At 26.4% G+C, this 12,526-nt stretch overlaps 4 protein-coding genes across 6 annotated transcripts; 2 read left to right on the top strand and 2 right to left on the bottom strand.

Annotated features, from left to right (window-relative positions):
- Nucleotides 1–67: 67 nt before the first annotated feature.
- LOC124429361 lies at nucleotides 68–2,511 on the top strand. The gene is made up of 4 exons (XM_046974542.1): nucleotides 68–359; nucleotides 556–675; nucleotides 770–1,116; nucleotides 1,243–2,511. The coding sequence occupies exons 1-4, from the start codon at nucleotides 251–253 to the stop codon at nucleotides 1,510–1,512; spliced, it is 846 nt and encodes a 281-aa protein (XP_046830498.1). The 5' UTR covers nucleotides 68–250; the 3' UTR covers nucleotides 1,513–2,511.
- LOC124429362 (transcription factor A, mitochondrial) lies at nucleotides 1,701–4,532 on the bottom strand. Of its 2 annotated transcripts, none has more exons than XM_046974544.1 (5): nucleotides 4,289–4,532; nucleotides 3,505–3,865; nucleotides 3,285–3,383; nucleotides 2,513–3,159; nucleotides 1,701–2,158 (listed from the first exon to the last, which is right to left on the bottom strand). In XM_046974544.1, exons 1-4 carry the CDS (start codon nucleotides 4,345–4,347, stop codon nucleotides 2,995–2,997), a joined length of 684 nt encoding a protein of 227 aa, XP_046830500.1. In that variant the 5' UTR covers nucleotides 4,348–4,532; the 3' UTR covers nucleotides 1,701–2,158; nucleotides 2,513–2,994. The 2 variants fall into 2 exon arrangements, with proteins under 2 accessions (XP_046830500.1, XP_046830499.1); XM_046974543.1 differs by having other exon boundaries at nucleotides 1,701–2,148.
- A 146-nt stretch (nucleotides 4,533–4,678) lies between these two features.
- Nucleotides 4,679–6,959, top strand: LOC124429359. The gene is made up of 5 exons (XM_046974540.1): nucleotides 4,679–4,874; nucleotides 5,052–5,255; nucleotides 5,357–5,683; nucleotides 5,756–5,995; nucleotides 6,146–6,959. Exons 1-5 carry the CDS (start codon nucleotides 4,845–4,847, stop codon nucleotides 6,317–6,319), a joined length of 975 nt encoding a protein of 324 aa, XP_046830496.1. The 5' UTR covers nucleotides 4,679–4,844; the 3' UTR covers nucleotides 6,320–6,959.
- LOC124429358 (protein SMG7-like) lies at nucleotides 6,635–12,389 on the bottom strand. 2 transcript variants are annotated; one of them, XM_046974538.1, is made up of 9 exons: nucleotides 12,257–12,389; nucleotides 11,488–11,557; nucleotides 11,007–11,345; nucleotides 10,156–10,895; nucleotides 9,906–10,049; nucleotides 9,439–9,831; nucleotides 8,231–9,349; nucleotides 7,812–8,146; nucleotides 6,635–7,732 (listed from the first exon to the last, which is right to left on the bottom strand). In XM_046974538.1, exons 2-9 carry the CDS (start codon nucleotides 11,517–11,519, stop codon nucleotides 7,517–7,519), a joined length of 3,318 nt encoding a protein of 1,105 aa, XP_046830494.1. In that variant the 5' UTR covers nucleotides 11,520–11,557; nucleotides 12,257–12,389; the 3' UTR covers nucleotides 6,635–7,516. The 2 variants fall into 2 exon arrangements, with proteins under 2 accessions (XP_046830494.1, XP_046830493.1); XM_046974537.1 differs by having other exon boundaries at nucleotides 7,812–9,349.
- Between the last annotated feature and the right edge of the window lie 137 nt (nucleotides 12,390–12,526).

The raw sequence follows: 12,526 nt of genomic DNA, 5'->3' as shown, positions 1-12,526 counted from the left end.
TAGATTATGATTGGATGATAGTTCGTATAAAATTTTTAAGACATGCAATGTTCATGGATTTATATAGTTAAAGGTATATGATCTGTTTGTAATATATACACATTTGGAAATATTCGGAAAATCTAAATCAATTATAAAAATTTATTTAACGTTTATTTTTGTTTTTTAATTGTATAAAAGTGATGATTCAGAAAATAAATTATACAAATTGCATTATAAACATCACCAAACAAAGCCTATTACAATAATCATGGATGAAATGATCGCTAAGAGGGAAGCAAGAAGAAGACGAATTTTAGAAAATTCAGAACGTCGTTTACAAAAAATTACTGATAAAAGTAACCAAAATGAATTCGAAGGTAAAAATACAAACATTATTGTTCATTATATTCAACGAAATATAATATTTTTAAGTATCATATCGTTTTATTACTTTATTCTTGTAATCGATGCAAATATCATGAACAGTATTAAGTAATTATACTGATGTTGTACTTTCTAATAAAAATATACTAGTTGATAAAAATTAATTGTATTTGTTATATTTCTTTTCAGATATATCAACCAAATGTACTGCTTTAAATGTATATTCAAATCTATTAGATTTAGAAGTAAATGGTATATCTGTAAACAAGGCACTTATTCAAGATGAAAATGATGCTTTATATTTTCAAGGTAAAGCCACATTATACATAAGAACATTTTATTTATTATTTATTTTTTGCCAGAACTTGTATAGCAATCAAATTTTCAATATCATTATATATAGGTGATAATATTACAAAAAACAGAGATAAAACAAATATAGAATCATATTTTGGTTTAAATAATGAAGATACTTCTTTTGTATTAAGCAATTCCTACAAGTGTAATGACATAACAAATGACAAACTTGATTGTACAAATAATATGTCAAATTTAAAGCATTTTGGTTATCACAATGAAAATACAGATTACATACAAGAGAAACATTCTACTAATGACCAAATACAACACAACGTATGCAATAAAAGTATACTATCGTCTAATTTATTGTCTAATCACATAAGTTATATCGTGCTGGCAGCTATAGTTAACATTTTATTATTGTTTAAAATGGATCATCTATTTGGGAAGGTATTGGTATTATAATATATTAATACATACAATATTATATTATTATTATACAATATTTTGTCTTTCATAGTGCATGTAAAGTATACATATTATGAAATAATATATTCTATAACTGTTAATTTTCAGTATATTCTTATACCCTATTTTATTATGATGCTTGGACGTTTGTGTGCTCGTAATAATATTCAAGAACCACAACATGGAAGTCCCTTGATTGCTACCTTGATATTATGTAATATTAAGCCTGTGTTAACTTATCGACTTACAAGGGCAATAAGCATTATTACTTCAATCATCACAGATTTAGCATTATATATTTTCAGCTTTACTTTAATCTATTGTGCAATTACATATTATTTACAAGATTTCAATATTTTAATTGCATCAAGTATGTAAGAACGTAATATAGAAAAATAATGTTTTATTAGAAATTATTAGCAAATAACCTATGTATAAGAAAAGAAAGAGCTAAATGTTTTATAGCATGTAAATGTATCCATACACAGCACACACATAGTAGATATGATTTTGAATAAAATTATTATTCTCTTATTAAATAAATACATAGATGCAAAGTAAAGATATGTATGACAACAAATTTTTATTTTCTATATACTATATATTACATAATATCATGATTTATTTATATAAATGGTTATTAGAAATATTTCCAAAACTTTTTAACATGTCTAATTGCATATATTAAGTACCGGAAAAACTCTGGGAAAATAAAATTTTATTATTATAAACATTATAAGTTCGCGAATAATTATCATAATACAAATATTGAATACATCAATAATATATTGCTTATATTGAATGTCCTGTAGTATTGTCACACTTCTCAAAATAAGACGTTTGTATATTATGTATAAGCAATAGATAACATATATTAAATTTTATATGTTATAAATATTCTGTATGCATATTGTAGTGTACATATTTTTAGTGCTTGTCTCCATTTGCGTCTTCATTTGATATAATTTCACATGGACAAATTTGTAATTTCTGCTTCTTCATTTTTATATATGTCTACAACAAACTTGACACGTTATTATAAAAATTGTAGCACACACATCTAAATAATTTTCTAAATATAACATGCAGTATGAAAGGTAATTAAATATAGAATCTATTAATAAATTTAGTTTATTTATTATTTTTATTTCTTCTTAAAAAAAAAAGTCAAACAATAAAATAGAGAAAACTTAATTTGATAATATATAAATTTATTTCATCAATAATAATTATGTATATAACACATTCAAAAATTAACACAAAAAACCTAAAAAGTACTATGATTGGAAATAAAGAAAAAAAGATCTGTTATCTGTACATAAGGTTCCAACAGCAAAAAATCGATATGAGAAAATAAAATATACCAATGAATACATACTTCTTTACTGTGTCCCAATTTTTAGTTAAATGTTTCAGTGTTTTCATATTAAATTCTAATTTTTCATTTTGTTTTTCAGATTTAGAAATATGTACTTTTACATTGTTCATAATTGCATCAGGGTCAGACAATATCTTGTTATTATTACTTGGTAGATAATCTATCAATGCAGCAGCATTTTTACATTTATCTATATTTAATAAATAATTTTCATGGGGATGAGTCATCAAATTATTTTTAATAACACTGGATTTAACCATATAAAACGAAATAGAATACAGATTATGATGAAACTGAGAACGACTCAGAAAATATTTATAAATTATTGAGTTCTGTCCGATAAAATATCCATAAATTGAAATATTTATTGAAAAGTCAGGAATCTTCGTGCCCCGACCCATAATGTCCTTATTAAATACTTTTGAAGGAATTAATGTGATATTTAAAACTTTATCATTAGATTGGGTGGGGCACATTATTTCCTATATATTTTTATCTTTATTTTGAATCTCTTTTGTTATCTTTTGATTCCATTCTTCTTTCTCTTTATTATATTGATCCATTAATTTCACTGCTTGATTTATAAACTGTTTTTTATCTTGTTCATTCATAGCTTTCCATTGAATACTTAGCTGTTTTACGTATTCCTAAATTAAACGTTTTATTACAAATTTATTCTTCATATGATTAATTACGAATTAGAAATAGCAATAGTTTTTTATTTTGAAAGTTTGCCAAATGATAATTCAAACATTGATAAAAACAAACATACCTTATTTTTGGTGGTAGAATTTTTTGTTTTCATCATGCTAAGCATATATAATATAAAAGCTGAAGGTGGTCTTTTTGGTTTACCAAGTAATTTAACATCCTGAAAATTAAAGTGTCTATATACAGAGTGATATAATATTTCATTTTTCTATAATTTTACATTTTATAATTAATTATCAATGATCTCTAATAGAAAAATTTCTTGTTTACATATTACTTACTTTGTATTCTTTTTTTTTATCATTCATTTTTTTTATCATCATATACTGTTCTCTTTGTTCTGGAGTAATTGATTTTTCATACTCTATTACTTTTATCATATATTCTTTGTATTCTGTATCATATTCTTTATTTAACTTAAATTTATATTCAGGGTCTTCTAAAGCCCACCTTGCAGATATCTCTTTTACAATTTTAGCAGATTTATATTCTGGAAATTCATTGACAATGCTTGGTCTCATTATTTTCATATATTTAAAAAATGGCGTTAATGGTCTTTTTGGTTTATTCGGAAATAAATCTCTTTCTAAACTTTTTTTTGTTTTTGTTGATATAAATTGACAAGAGCTTGTTAACGAAGATCTGAAATAAATAAATAGTTATGAAAGAAAAATATCTAACAATATTTCTAATATTTACATATAATCTTGCAATTGTAATGATGTAAATTAAATAAGATATATACAGAAGAGAAATATTAATAATCTTTTTGTTAGAAAACATTTGAACTAGGAAAGAAAAACATCGTTGACCTAATAAAAATTCTAAATAAGATTATAAAATATTAATGTATTAAATACTAATACATAACATGTACATATTTCTTGTTCTATTTTGTATAAAAAAGAAATTAAGTCTACGATGTTGTATTTAAAAAACACGTGTGCTAAGGTTAGAATTTCAAAGGGTTATGTTTGTACAGGCATAATTATCATGGTTTCTTCATTGAAGCTATTTTATTATCGTTATATTAACAAGTATAAAAAATATAATGTATTGATATACCTTGCATTTAAAAAATGAGAACAGGAACCATGAGAAACAAATCTTCCAAAACCTGCCATGATTTTTTTTATATGCACTTATATACTTATCTCTTGCCTACACAATTTAATGCGCTTTGTGTGATTTTCTATCTACCTTGTGATTATATATTAAAAATCATTTAAAATCGAAATTTATTTTCGTCATTTCTTGTTAATAAAGTATACTATAAGATAGATACATAGTTATCAAAATATAATAATTGTTATTTATATTTTATCACTCGCTAGAGACCAATAGGGATATGATAGTTTAATTCTATTTTTCCGTAATGTGATTGGTTAACACAATGGACTTTTTTAATTTCATTGGTTATAAATTAATTGTAAATCTAGTTTGTAAAGCAGCAACTTGTAACTGCTTTATGGTGGCGAAACAATATCTTCGGGGAATACCCAAAAAAACAAGATAATTAATTATTAACAAATTGTTGAAATAATATTGTTTAATATTATATGATATTGATAGTGTGTTTTTGAAAATCTGAGATACTTAATATAAAAAGAAAGTAGTAAAAATGAGTATATTAGAAGAAACCAGACTAAAAGTAAGTATTAACTATCTAATTTGCATCGATATTAATAATTTAAATACGATCTCGTACGTTCCTTTGTTCTTCGCTAATATCATAGACAAAAATACATTAAAAATATATTAATGTACATTATAGTCCTAATTATCATATTTCTAATTATAATTACTTCCAATTAAAACATATTTGCAGTGGTATGATATTTTAGAGAGTTTGCTTGAATGTCCCGTATGTTGTGAAATACCAGAAAGTAACATTTTACAATGTGCATCGGGTCATCACATATGCATATCATGTCGTTATCGATTACAAAATTGCCCAATATGTAAAAATAATTTTTCTAATACAAGAAATTTTTTTGCTGAAGAAATGGCAAGCAAATTGGAAGAAATAATGGTTTGTATAAGAATTTTTTTATAATTTAATAAATATCTAATTAAGCATATAAAAATTGTTTGTTATATAATAAATAAAATTTCAAATCACATTCTTTATAGACATCCCTTATGTATCCTACACATAAAATTAATAGAAGAATTCTTGAAAATAAAATGTGTGTATTTACACAGACAGAAAACATATCTAAAGCATCGGTAGAAGTACAAACTAGAAATGTATTAATTTGGAATAATAAACAAACACAAACGAGTAATACATGGATGGAAAATAGATCAAAACAAAAACAAATAGAGAAAAAAAAGTTTCACTATCCTAAAATTGGAAAAGGGAATTACCCATGTTGTTTAGGTTCATGTACCATTTCATTATCATTTGAAAAGATAGTAGAACACTTAAAATCTTTTCATAAGGATGTATTTTATGAAGTATGATTGTTAAATAATCATTTATATGTACGAAATAAAGTAATTCCTTTCGTAATTCAGATATTGTTGTAGTTCAAGGAGAATAATGGAGTATTTACACAAACTTGTGAATTAGAATATATGATACCAAGAGATCATGATTTAGCAGTTTATGTAAGAAACATGGGATTGTTTTTTATAAATATCAAAATTCTTCATACAGGCGATTTGAGAGGTATGATTTTGCTTGTAAATAGTGCTTCAGCAAGTAAACAATTTACATTTGAAATAACAATTGGATTGGGGAGAAGATCTGTGACATACTCAGGAATGGTAAACTTAGTTTGATTATCTCATCTCATAGTGGTAATATAAATTTGAATTGAACAGATTTTTTTTTTTTTTTTTTTTCAATGTTTTTTCAATTTTTTTTCAATAAGTACTATAAAATAAAAAAATATTTAATAAATTATTTGAAATTAGGTAAAAACATGCAGAGTAATACATCAACAAGCTATGGAAGACTGTCTATATATTAAAAATTCTGAAATGCAACAAAAAAGTATGGTTCGTCACGATGGTACATTTAGCTGTAATTTTAGTATTAAGCGTTCTAATTTAACAGAAACAGATCATGATTTAGAAAATCATGAGTAACCAAATATCACAAATTATATCTATACTTTTATTATTGTTGTTATTATAATATTAAGGTTCGAAAGTTAAAACAGATGTTTTTTGATTGCACTTTAAAGATCGTATATTTAAAAGTAATTCAACATAATCAGTACTTTTGCTATAATGAAAGTAATTAATTTTTTGTTATGTTATTTAACAAGTTTTCTTTTTTTTTTTTTTTTGGTTTTTAATCTTTTTTCTTAATAAACGTTTTTGGCTACAATTTCTAACATTTATTTCAATTACTGCAACGGTCATTAAATTATTTATTTGTTATTATTTTATAAAATCTACTTATTTTGTGAATGTCTTTATTAAAGTCTGTACATCTTATTTGTAAAGCATTATAATAGCATGGCAATCTTTCCTTCTCTAAGACAAAATGTTTTGTTAATACAATGAGTTATAGAAAATAATTTTTGTTAACTGAATAATTCAATTGATTATGTATCAAACGATTGGTAAAATTATATTTAATTTAAATCAATCTGAACTGTGCTATACCAAATGTTTAAAATTACAATAATTTTATGTTAAGTAAATTATCGTAGTTCGTTACACAGTACTTTGTTCATAGAACTTGTATTTCTGAAAATAAAATATAATATTTCAAATGTGACAAACTAAGATGATCTAATGTGAATAGCTTTAATTATTAGATAATATTGGAATAACTACATAATCTGCATATTAAGTGATGAACACTGATACTAAAACCAATTGATATATTCCAAAAATTATATAACTTTTTTATTTGATTAAGTTATTAAAAATAATATTATTTGATTAAGTTAAATCTCTATCGATAGAAATTTTGCCATTTTCTTTTCTTACATCCCATTAAATTTAACATAAGCATTTCCAAACAGCCCCGTATGTTTGACTGGAGTTTTCATACTCACTGTTAATGCATACGCAACTAATAGACAATAATGAAAATTACTTTTTTGAGCGTGTTTCATAACGCTCTGGACGTGTGATTTAATTTATCTACACTTTTCTTTCTCCCTCTGTATTCTTCTACATTTTTTTTTTTAAAGATTTTAACACATGTTTGTCCAGTGTAGTGATCTTACCATAGTAACATTACTATCATATTTGTCTGATTACCTAACTTTTATGTTAGGTGCAAAATCAGTTTCTCATTTGCTTCTTCAACAACTATATAATTTTCCTTCAAGTACCTCCTTCGCGCAATGACTTTTGTTGTTCAAGAAGTCGCTCCAAAGGAGAAGGACCAGGTCCAGACCATAAAGATTGTTGATTAAGTCTAGCCTTCATTTGATCTTGATTTGAAGGATTAGATATTTGAGAACCAGAACCCCATGTATTGCCACTAAATAAAGAATAAGTGTTTCCTGTTGTGGTTGATTGTACGGGCTTTTGATCCATCTGTATATTATCAAAGGTATTACAAATAAGTTTATAATTGACAATATATTTGTTTATAAATAAAAATTATCATACACACCTCATATGCTCTAGAGTCTTCAAAATTACTTCCAGTCCCAAAATGTCTTTCAGGCAAAGTATTTTGTTGATAATTGCTGCACGGCATTAAAGATCTATTATTCATGTTTCCAGAATTAGGAACATTAGTCCAATTCTGGAAAGTATCTGCAGTGCATGAATCTTTATGTATTTGTGTTCCTCTTGTTGCTCCCCACCAAGCAACTGGTGGTTGAGGAGGTTGAGTATCTTTCCATAAACCAAAGTCTGGAGAGTCAAAATTTTGGAAAACCTGATAATTACTTGTAGATTGTTGCTGACTTTTAGGTGTACCAATTTGATTTGAAAAAGGGAAGTCTAGAATATCAGTATTTTTGTTATACATTGTTGGCGATAATTGTTTTTGTGATACATGGTTAAAATTATTTTGAGTATAAATACCCTGATTAAAATTAAGTTGGTAATTTGTTATATTGTTTGGACTTAATGAAGTATTTGGTATGTTTGTAATATTAGTAACTTGTAGATTCTTTTGATATGTATTCAATGTTGGTATTGTAGAAATATTGTTTGCAATACTTGTTGCTGGCATGTTAATCTGATTTTGTGTAGATATCCCATTGGATCTTACATTGTTTGGAATAATATTTGGTTGTTGAATACCTATATTGTGATTTTGCTGTTGTCGATTTATATTTATATTTTGTTGTAGACCAGTATTTGCAGTTTGTTGTACATACATACTTTGAGATATGTTAGGCATAATACTTTGCTGTGCAGTAGACGATATTCCTACATTTTGCTGCAATAATGAATTTTGAGGTACATTTTGAACCATTCTTTGAAGAACTGGTCTATTCTGATTCATGACATGCTGTATACCCAAATTTTGGGCTAGTGTCTGTGTCGTTTTGTTAAGTTGTCCCTGTAGCGCATAAGTTGGCATATTTGCTATGTGTCCAGACATAAAGTTTTTCGCAAATTGCGGATTCTGTACATTAAAAGATTGATTTTGATAGCAGAGTGATCCTAAAGTTTGCGACTGCTGGCCAAATTGAGGTAGACAGGATGCTTGAGGTAATGTATCTGAAGACTGTTCTTGAGAAGGAACTTGATTAATCTGTGATGATGGTTGTATTTTTGTAGATTTTAATTGATTTGAATTGGTTGTAGGTTGACTTTGAATTGTAACTGTAGCACACGGTATTAGTGGAAGCCTATTCTGAACAGTGTTCAATGCATTTGTATTCACTTTTGTTGATTCTGTAGTTATTGGAATATTTTTATTTCCTGTGGGTTTATTTGGAGAAACGGTCGCAGTTGTTTTTATTTTATCATTTTCTTCTTCAATACATACTGGTGAAACATTTTTAAATGTAACTTGCTTTTGCTCTGTTTCTGCACGTCGCATTATAGCTTGCATTGCTATATTTTGCCTTGGTTTCCGAGTTGACGGCAAAGAATTTAATTCAACAATGTTACTATCTGTGGTACTAGTTATTGAATCTCTATTTCGTTCTAAAGAACCTTGTGGTTTTAGGATACCTACTCTTCGTTCCTCTAAATCAGTAAAGTAATGAGAACATAAAAATATTATATATAAATAATATAAAATACATAAACTCTCTTTTAAATACAAAATAACTCACGAGCATTTTCTGTTATATCAATTTCTGCAGATCCTTTGCTACTAGCTGATTCAGATAATACAGGACTCACTGGTATAATTGGTTTTTCCTTATTTAAGCTGAGCTCTTCAAGTTCTTTCATTAACTCATTGCTTGGGCCAGGACCTTCACTCAGTGGTATAAATCTATTATCTTCTATTTGTTCACTTGTTACAATAGCAATTAAGGGAGATCCATTAATTTGATACTGTGTTAAATAATGTCCCAACTGAATCAAACGAACAGCTCGGAGTTTATTTAATATCGCAATATCATCTTCAAAATCAGTATTTGTGAATTTCAAATTTTCAAAATTTTTTTCCAAAGGTAGGAAGCCTTGCAAGTCCCGATCTTCTGGCAGTGGTACTTTAACGTCTATAAATAAGAAAAATATAATCAATTATTAAGTAAATTATTTCCATTTACTTTCTAATGATAATGTTGCCTACACTGATCATATTTAAAATCCATAATGGATTGTTGCAAAGCATTTAATAATACACAAAGGCTGGGCCAAATTTGGAGTCTAGAAGTAAATGCTGTCTCTTCCAAAACTGTAGGATTTATACGAATCCAATCAAGACACAGTTTTACTGTAAAAAAAAAAAAAAAAGAAAGAAAAGAAAAGGTATAATATGCAAATAATGTATGTATTTAAAACATATAATATATTTAATATAGAAGATAAAAGTTACTTACTGGAAGGTAAAGCAAAATATTCAACAATACGATTCTTTATAGTATAGACAGGTAACAACAATGCAGCTAAACTGCCAGAAATAAAATCTAAAATACAATTTTTTGCCAGTTTTTCATCAGTAGACAATTGGTCAGTTTTTAAGAATTCGATCGCATCTGAAGTGATGCCTGTTGTATGCTGAAGAGCATATAAATTTATTACCAACATTTGTACAAGCATCCATGAACTGAAACTTTCTGTAGCCACTAATGCTGTTAATGTCTCCGTCAGTAATTTAACATATGAGGATGCAGTTTTTAAATCTCCAAGATTATGTATAATGCCATGAAGTTTTAAAAACACAGTCACATATTCTTGTGCACTCAATTTAGTTTTTCCTTCAATGTTATATGAATGATCATTTAATGCGGATGATAAAGTTTTTGCAAGATTAGCTGTTGCTACAGGAAATGGATGTTTCACAGTAACAGAGCGTGCATAATGAAATACAGTTCCTAATTTATCTCCACGTGATGCTTCGAGAAGAGCTAACTGGTTATATGGCTGTCCACTTGATGGTGACAATGATACAGCATGTCTGTAAAATAATTCAGCTTGCTTGCTTTCATTTCTGTAACGAGCAATGTCTCCTAAGTGTACAAGGCAATATTGGCACGCATAAAAACAAGATGATTTGTGAGGCGTTGACAATTTTTCAACAGCTTTCCATGGGGAAGTGCATCCATAAACATAGCCTTTCCTGAAATAAATTTGCTATGTACTATAATATTTTATTATAGTTACAATAATTAGAAATAATATTAGCTTACAATATTATAAATTATTTTAATGTTTTTGTTATAGTAATTACCGTCTAAATGGTAGATCTAAGTCAAATGCTGTACAAATTTCTTGCAATAATGTCAAATAAAATCCACTAGCTGCTTCCAAACACCAACTCAACAAGGCTTGAGATTCTCCACGTTTTGGATTTTTCCTATCTTTTGCTTGAGATTGCAATGTTGCTATATAATTCTTAAAACCAAGATTCCAAAGTTCCTGTTCAACTTTCTTGTCCAAAGCGTACTCCAGATCCAAAATGAGTACTTGTTGATAAATTTTTTGTAGTTGTTGTTGACACACCCAAGCATCATTATCATTCAATAGATCTTTACAACGTTGAACCTTATCCTTTAATGGTTCAGCTTTCCTATGTAATTAAAGAGTATTATATATTTTATATCACAAAGATGTATATATTGTTCCTTTTAAAAAATATGTTTTAAACATTCAATATTTATATATATCTATATAAATTATTTCTTTAAGATACACATATGTTTCACTCTTACTTCAGAGCTTGGACAGCTGCTTTTAGGCCCATATTCTGTGCACCCTACTCTTAAAACTGATATGTTTCACCTGTTTAACATTCCAATAATATATATGTATATATATATATATATGTATATATAGATATAAATATAATCATCTGTTTTAAATTTGGTAAGAATAATAAAAATAATTTTTCTCTCTTTTTTCTTTTTTTTTTTTTTCTTTTTTTTTAATATTTTATTATGAAGATATATAGCTGTTCTGAAATCAAAATATGTTTTAGTTAGATAATATCATTATTTTCAATTATGCCAAGCATCTTTTTTAACTTGACTTAACCAATATTTCAAGAAACAATATTAGATAATAGTTAATCATGATTTGTAACACTTATTATTATATTGTTCCAGTAATAAATCTCCTTTTTGCTAAAATTTTAGAAGTTAAAATCTAATAAAGATCGTTACGAATAAATGTTTTTTCTTTTTTTTTTTTTTTTTTTAAGCTTTGATCTTAATATAGATATAATGTTTACAAACAATAAATTTAGATAGATACAGAATGTTGCGCTATTAAACTTGATAAACATTCAATTTAAAAAGCATGTAAAACTTTGGCATTATAACATCCATTATGACTATAATTATAGGTTAATTTCAATGTGGCGATAACATATCTACACAACGAAACGATTAAATATACAAAAAATATTCATTTGATTTTGCCGTGTTAGCATACAAATATTAGAAGCTTGAAAAGAAATTCCGAGATTAATATGAAACTCACTTTCACATATTTACTTTAGACAGAATCATCGTTAAATACACGAAATGACGGATGAATGCCTCGGAGTGTTCCGTGTATTGAAAAACTGCGCCGCCCTCGTGACAGATTCTCAAGTTACTTTTCCTGGAAAAATAAAATATTAGAACTGTTACATTTTTATCAATTATTTTGGATCAAATCATGAAATAATTAATTATTTATATATTTCATAGAATAACAATATTTTTTTAAATATCTTTATTCTATTCGTAACTATATATAGTACAATTT

This window comes from Vespa crabro, chromosome 15 (assembly GCF_910589235.1).
Source record: "Vespa crabro chromosome 15, iyVesCrab1.2, whole genome shotgun sequence".
In the NCBI taxonomy this organism is placed as follows: domain Eukaryota; kingdom Metazoa; phylum Arthropoda; class Insecta; order Hymenoptera; family Vespidae; genus Vespa; species Vespa crabro.
Note: the sequence above shows the minus strand (reverse complement) of the source record. Positions and strands in the feature narration are given on the sequence as shown.

What these genes read in the sequence shown, in the direction of transcription:
- LOC124429361 (XM_046974542.1), top strand. Translation starts at nt 251, where the DNA reads ATGGATGAAATGATCGCTAAGAGGGAAGCAAGAAGAAGACGAATTTTA. An exon ending in TAACCAAAATGAATTCGAAG is followed by an intron (nt 360 to 555) that starts GTAAAAATACAA and finishes ATTTCTTTTCAG; the next exon opens with ATATATCAACCAAATGTACT. An exon ending in TGATGCTTTATATTTTCAAG is followed by an intron (nt 676 to 769) that starts GTAAAGCCACAT and finishes CATTATATATAG; the next exon opens with GTGATAATATTACAAAAAAC.
- LOC124429362 (XM_046974544.1), bottom strand. Translation starts at nt 4,347, where the DNA reads ATGGCAGGTTTTGGAAGATTTGTTTCTCATGGTTCCTGTTCTCATTTT. An exon ending in TCTCATTTTTTAAATGCAAG is followed by an intron (nt 3,866 to 4,288) that starts GTATATCAATAC and finishes TATTTATTTCAG; the next exon opens with ATCTTCGTTAACAAGCTCTT. An exon ending in ATTCTACCACCAAAAATAAG is followed by an intron (nt 3,160 to 3,284) that starts GTATGTTTGTTT and finishes CGTTTAATTTAG; the next exon opens with GAATACGTAAAACAGCTAAG.
- LOC124429359 (XM_046974540.1), top strand. Translation starts at nt 4,845, where the DNA reads ATGAGTATATTAGAAGAAACCAGACTAAAA. An exon ending in TAGAAGAAACCAGACTAAAA is followed by an intron (nt 4,875 to 5,051) that starts GTAAGTATTAAC and finishes ACATATTTGCAG; the next exon opens with TGGTATGATATTTTAGAGAG. An exon ending in ATAAGGATGTATTTTATGAA is followed by an intron (nt 5,684 to 5,755) that starts GTATGATTGTTA and finishes ATATTGTTGTAG; the next exon opens with TTCAAGGAGAATAATGGAGT.
- LOC124429358 (XM_046974537.1), bottom strand. Translation starts at nt 11,519, where the DNA reads ATGGGCCTAAAAGCAGCTGTCCAAGCTCTGAA. An exon ending in ATATTTTGCTTTACCTTCCA is followed by an intron (nt 10,050 to 10,155) that starts GTAAGTAACTTT and finishes TTTTTTTTACAG; the next exon opens with TAAAACTGTGTCTTGATTGG. An exon ending in TGATATAACAGAAAATGCTC is followed by an intron (nt 9,350 to 9,438) that starts GTGAGTTATTTT and finishes TTACTGATTTAG; the next exon opens with AGGAACGAAGAGTAGGTATC.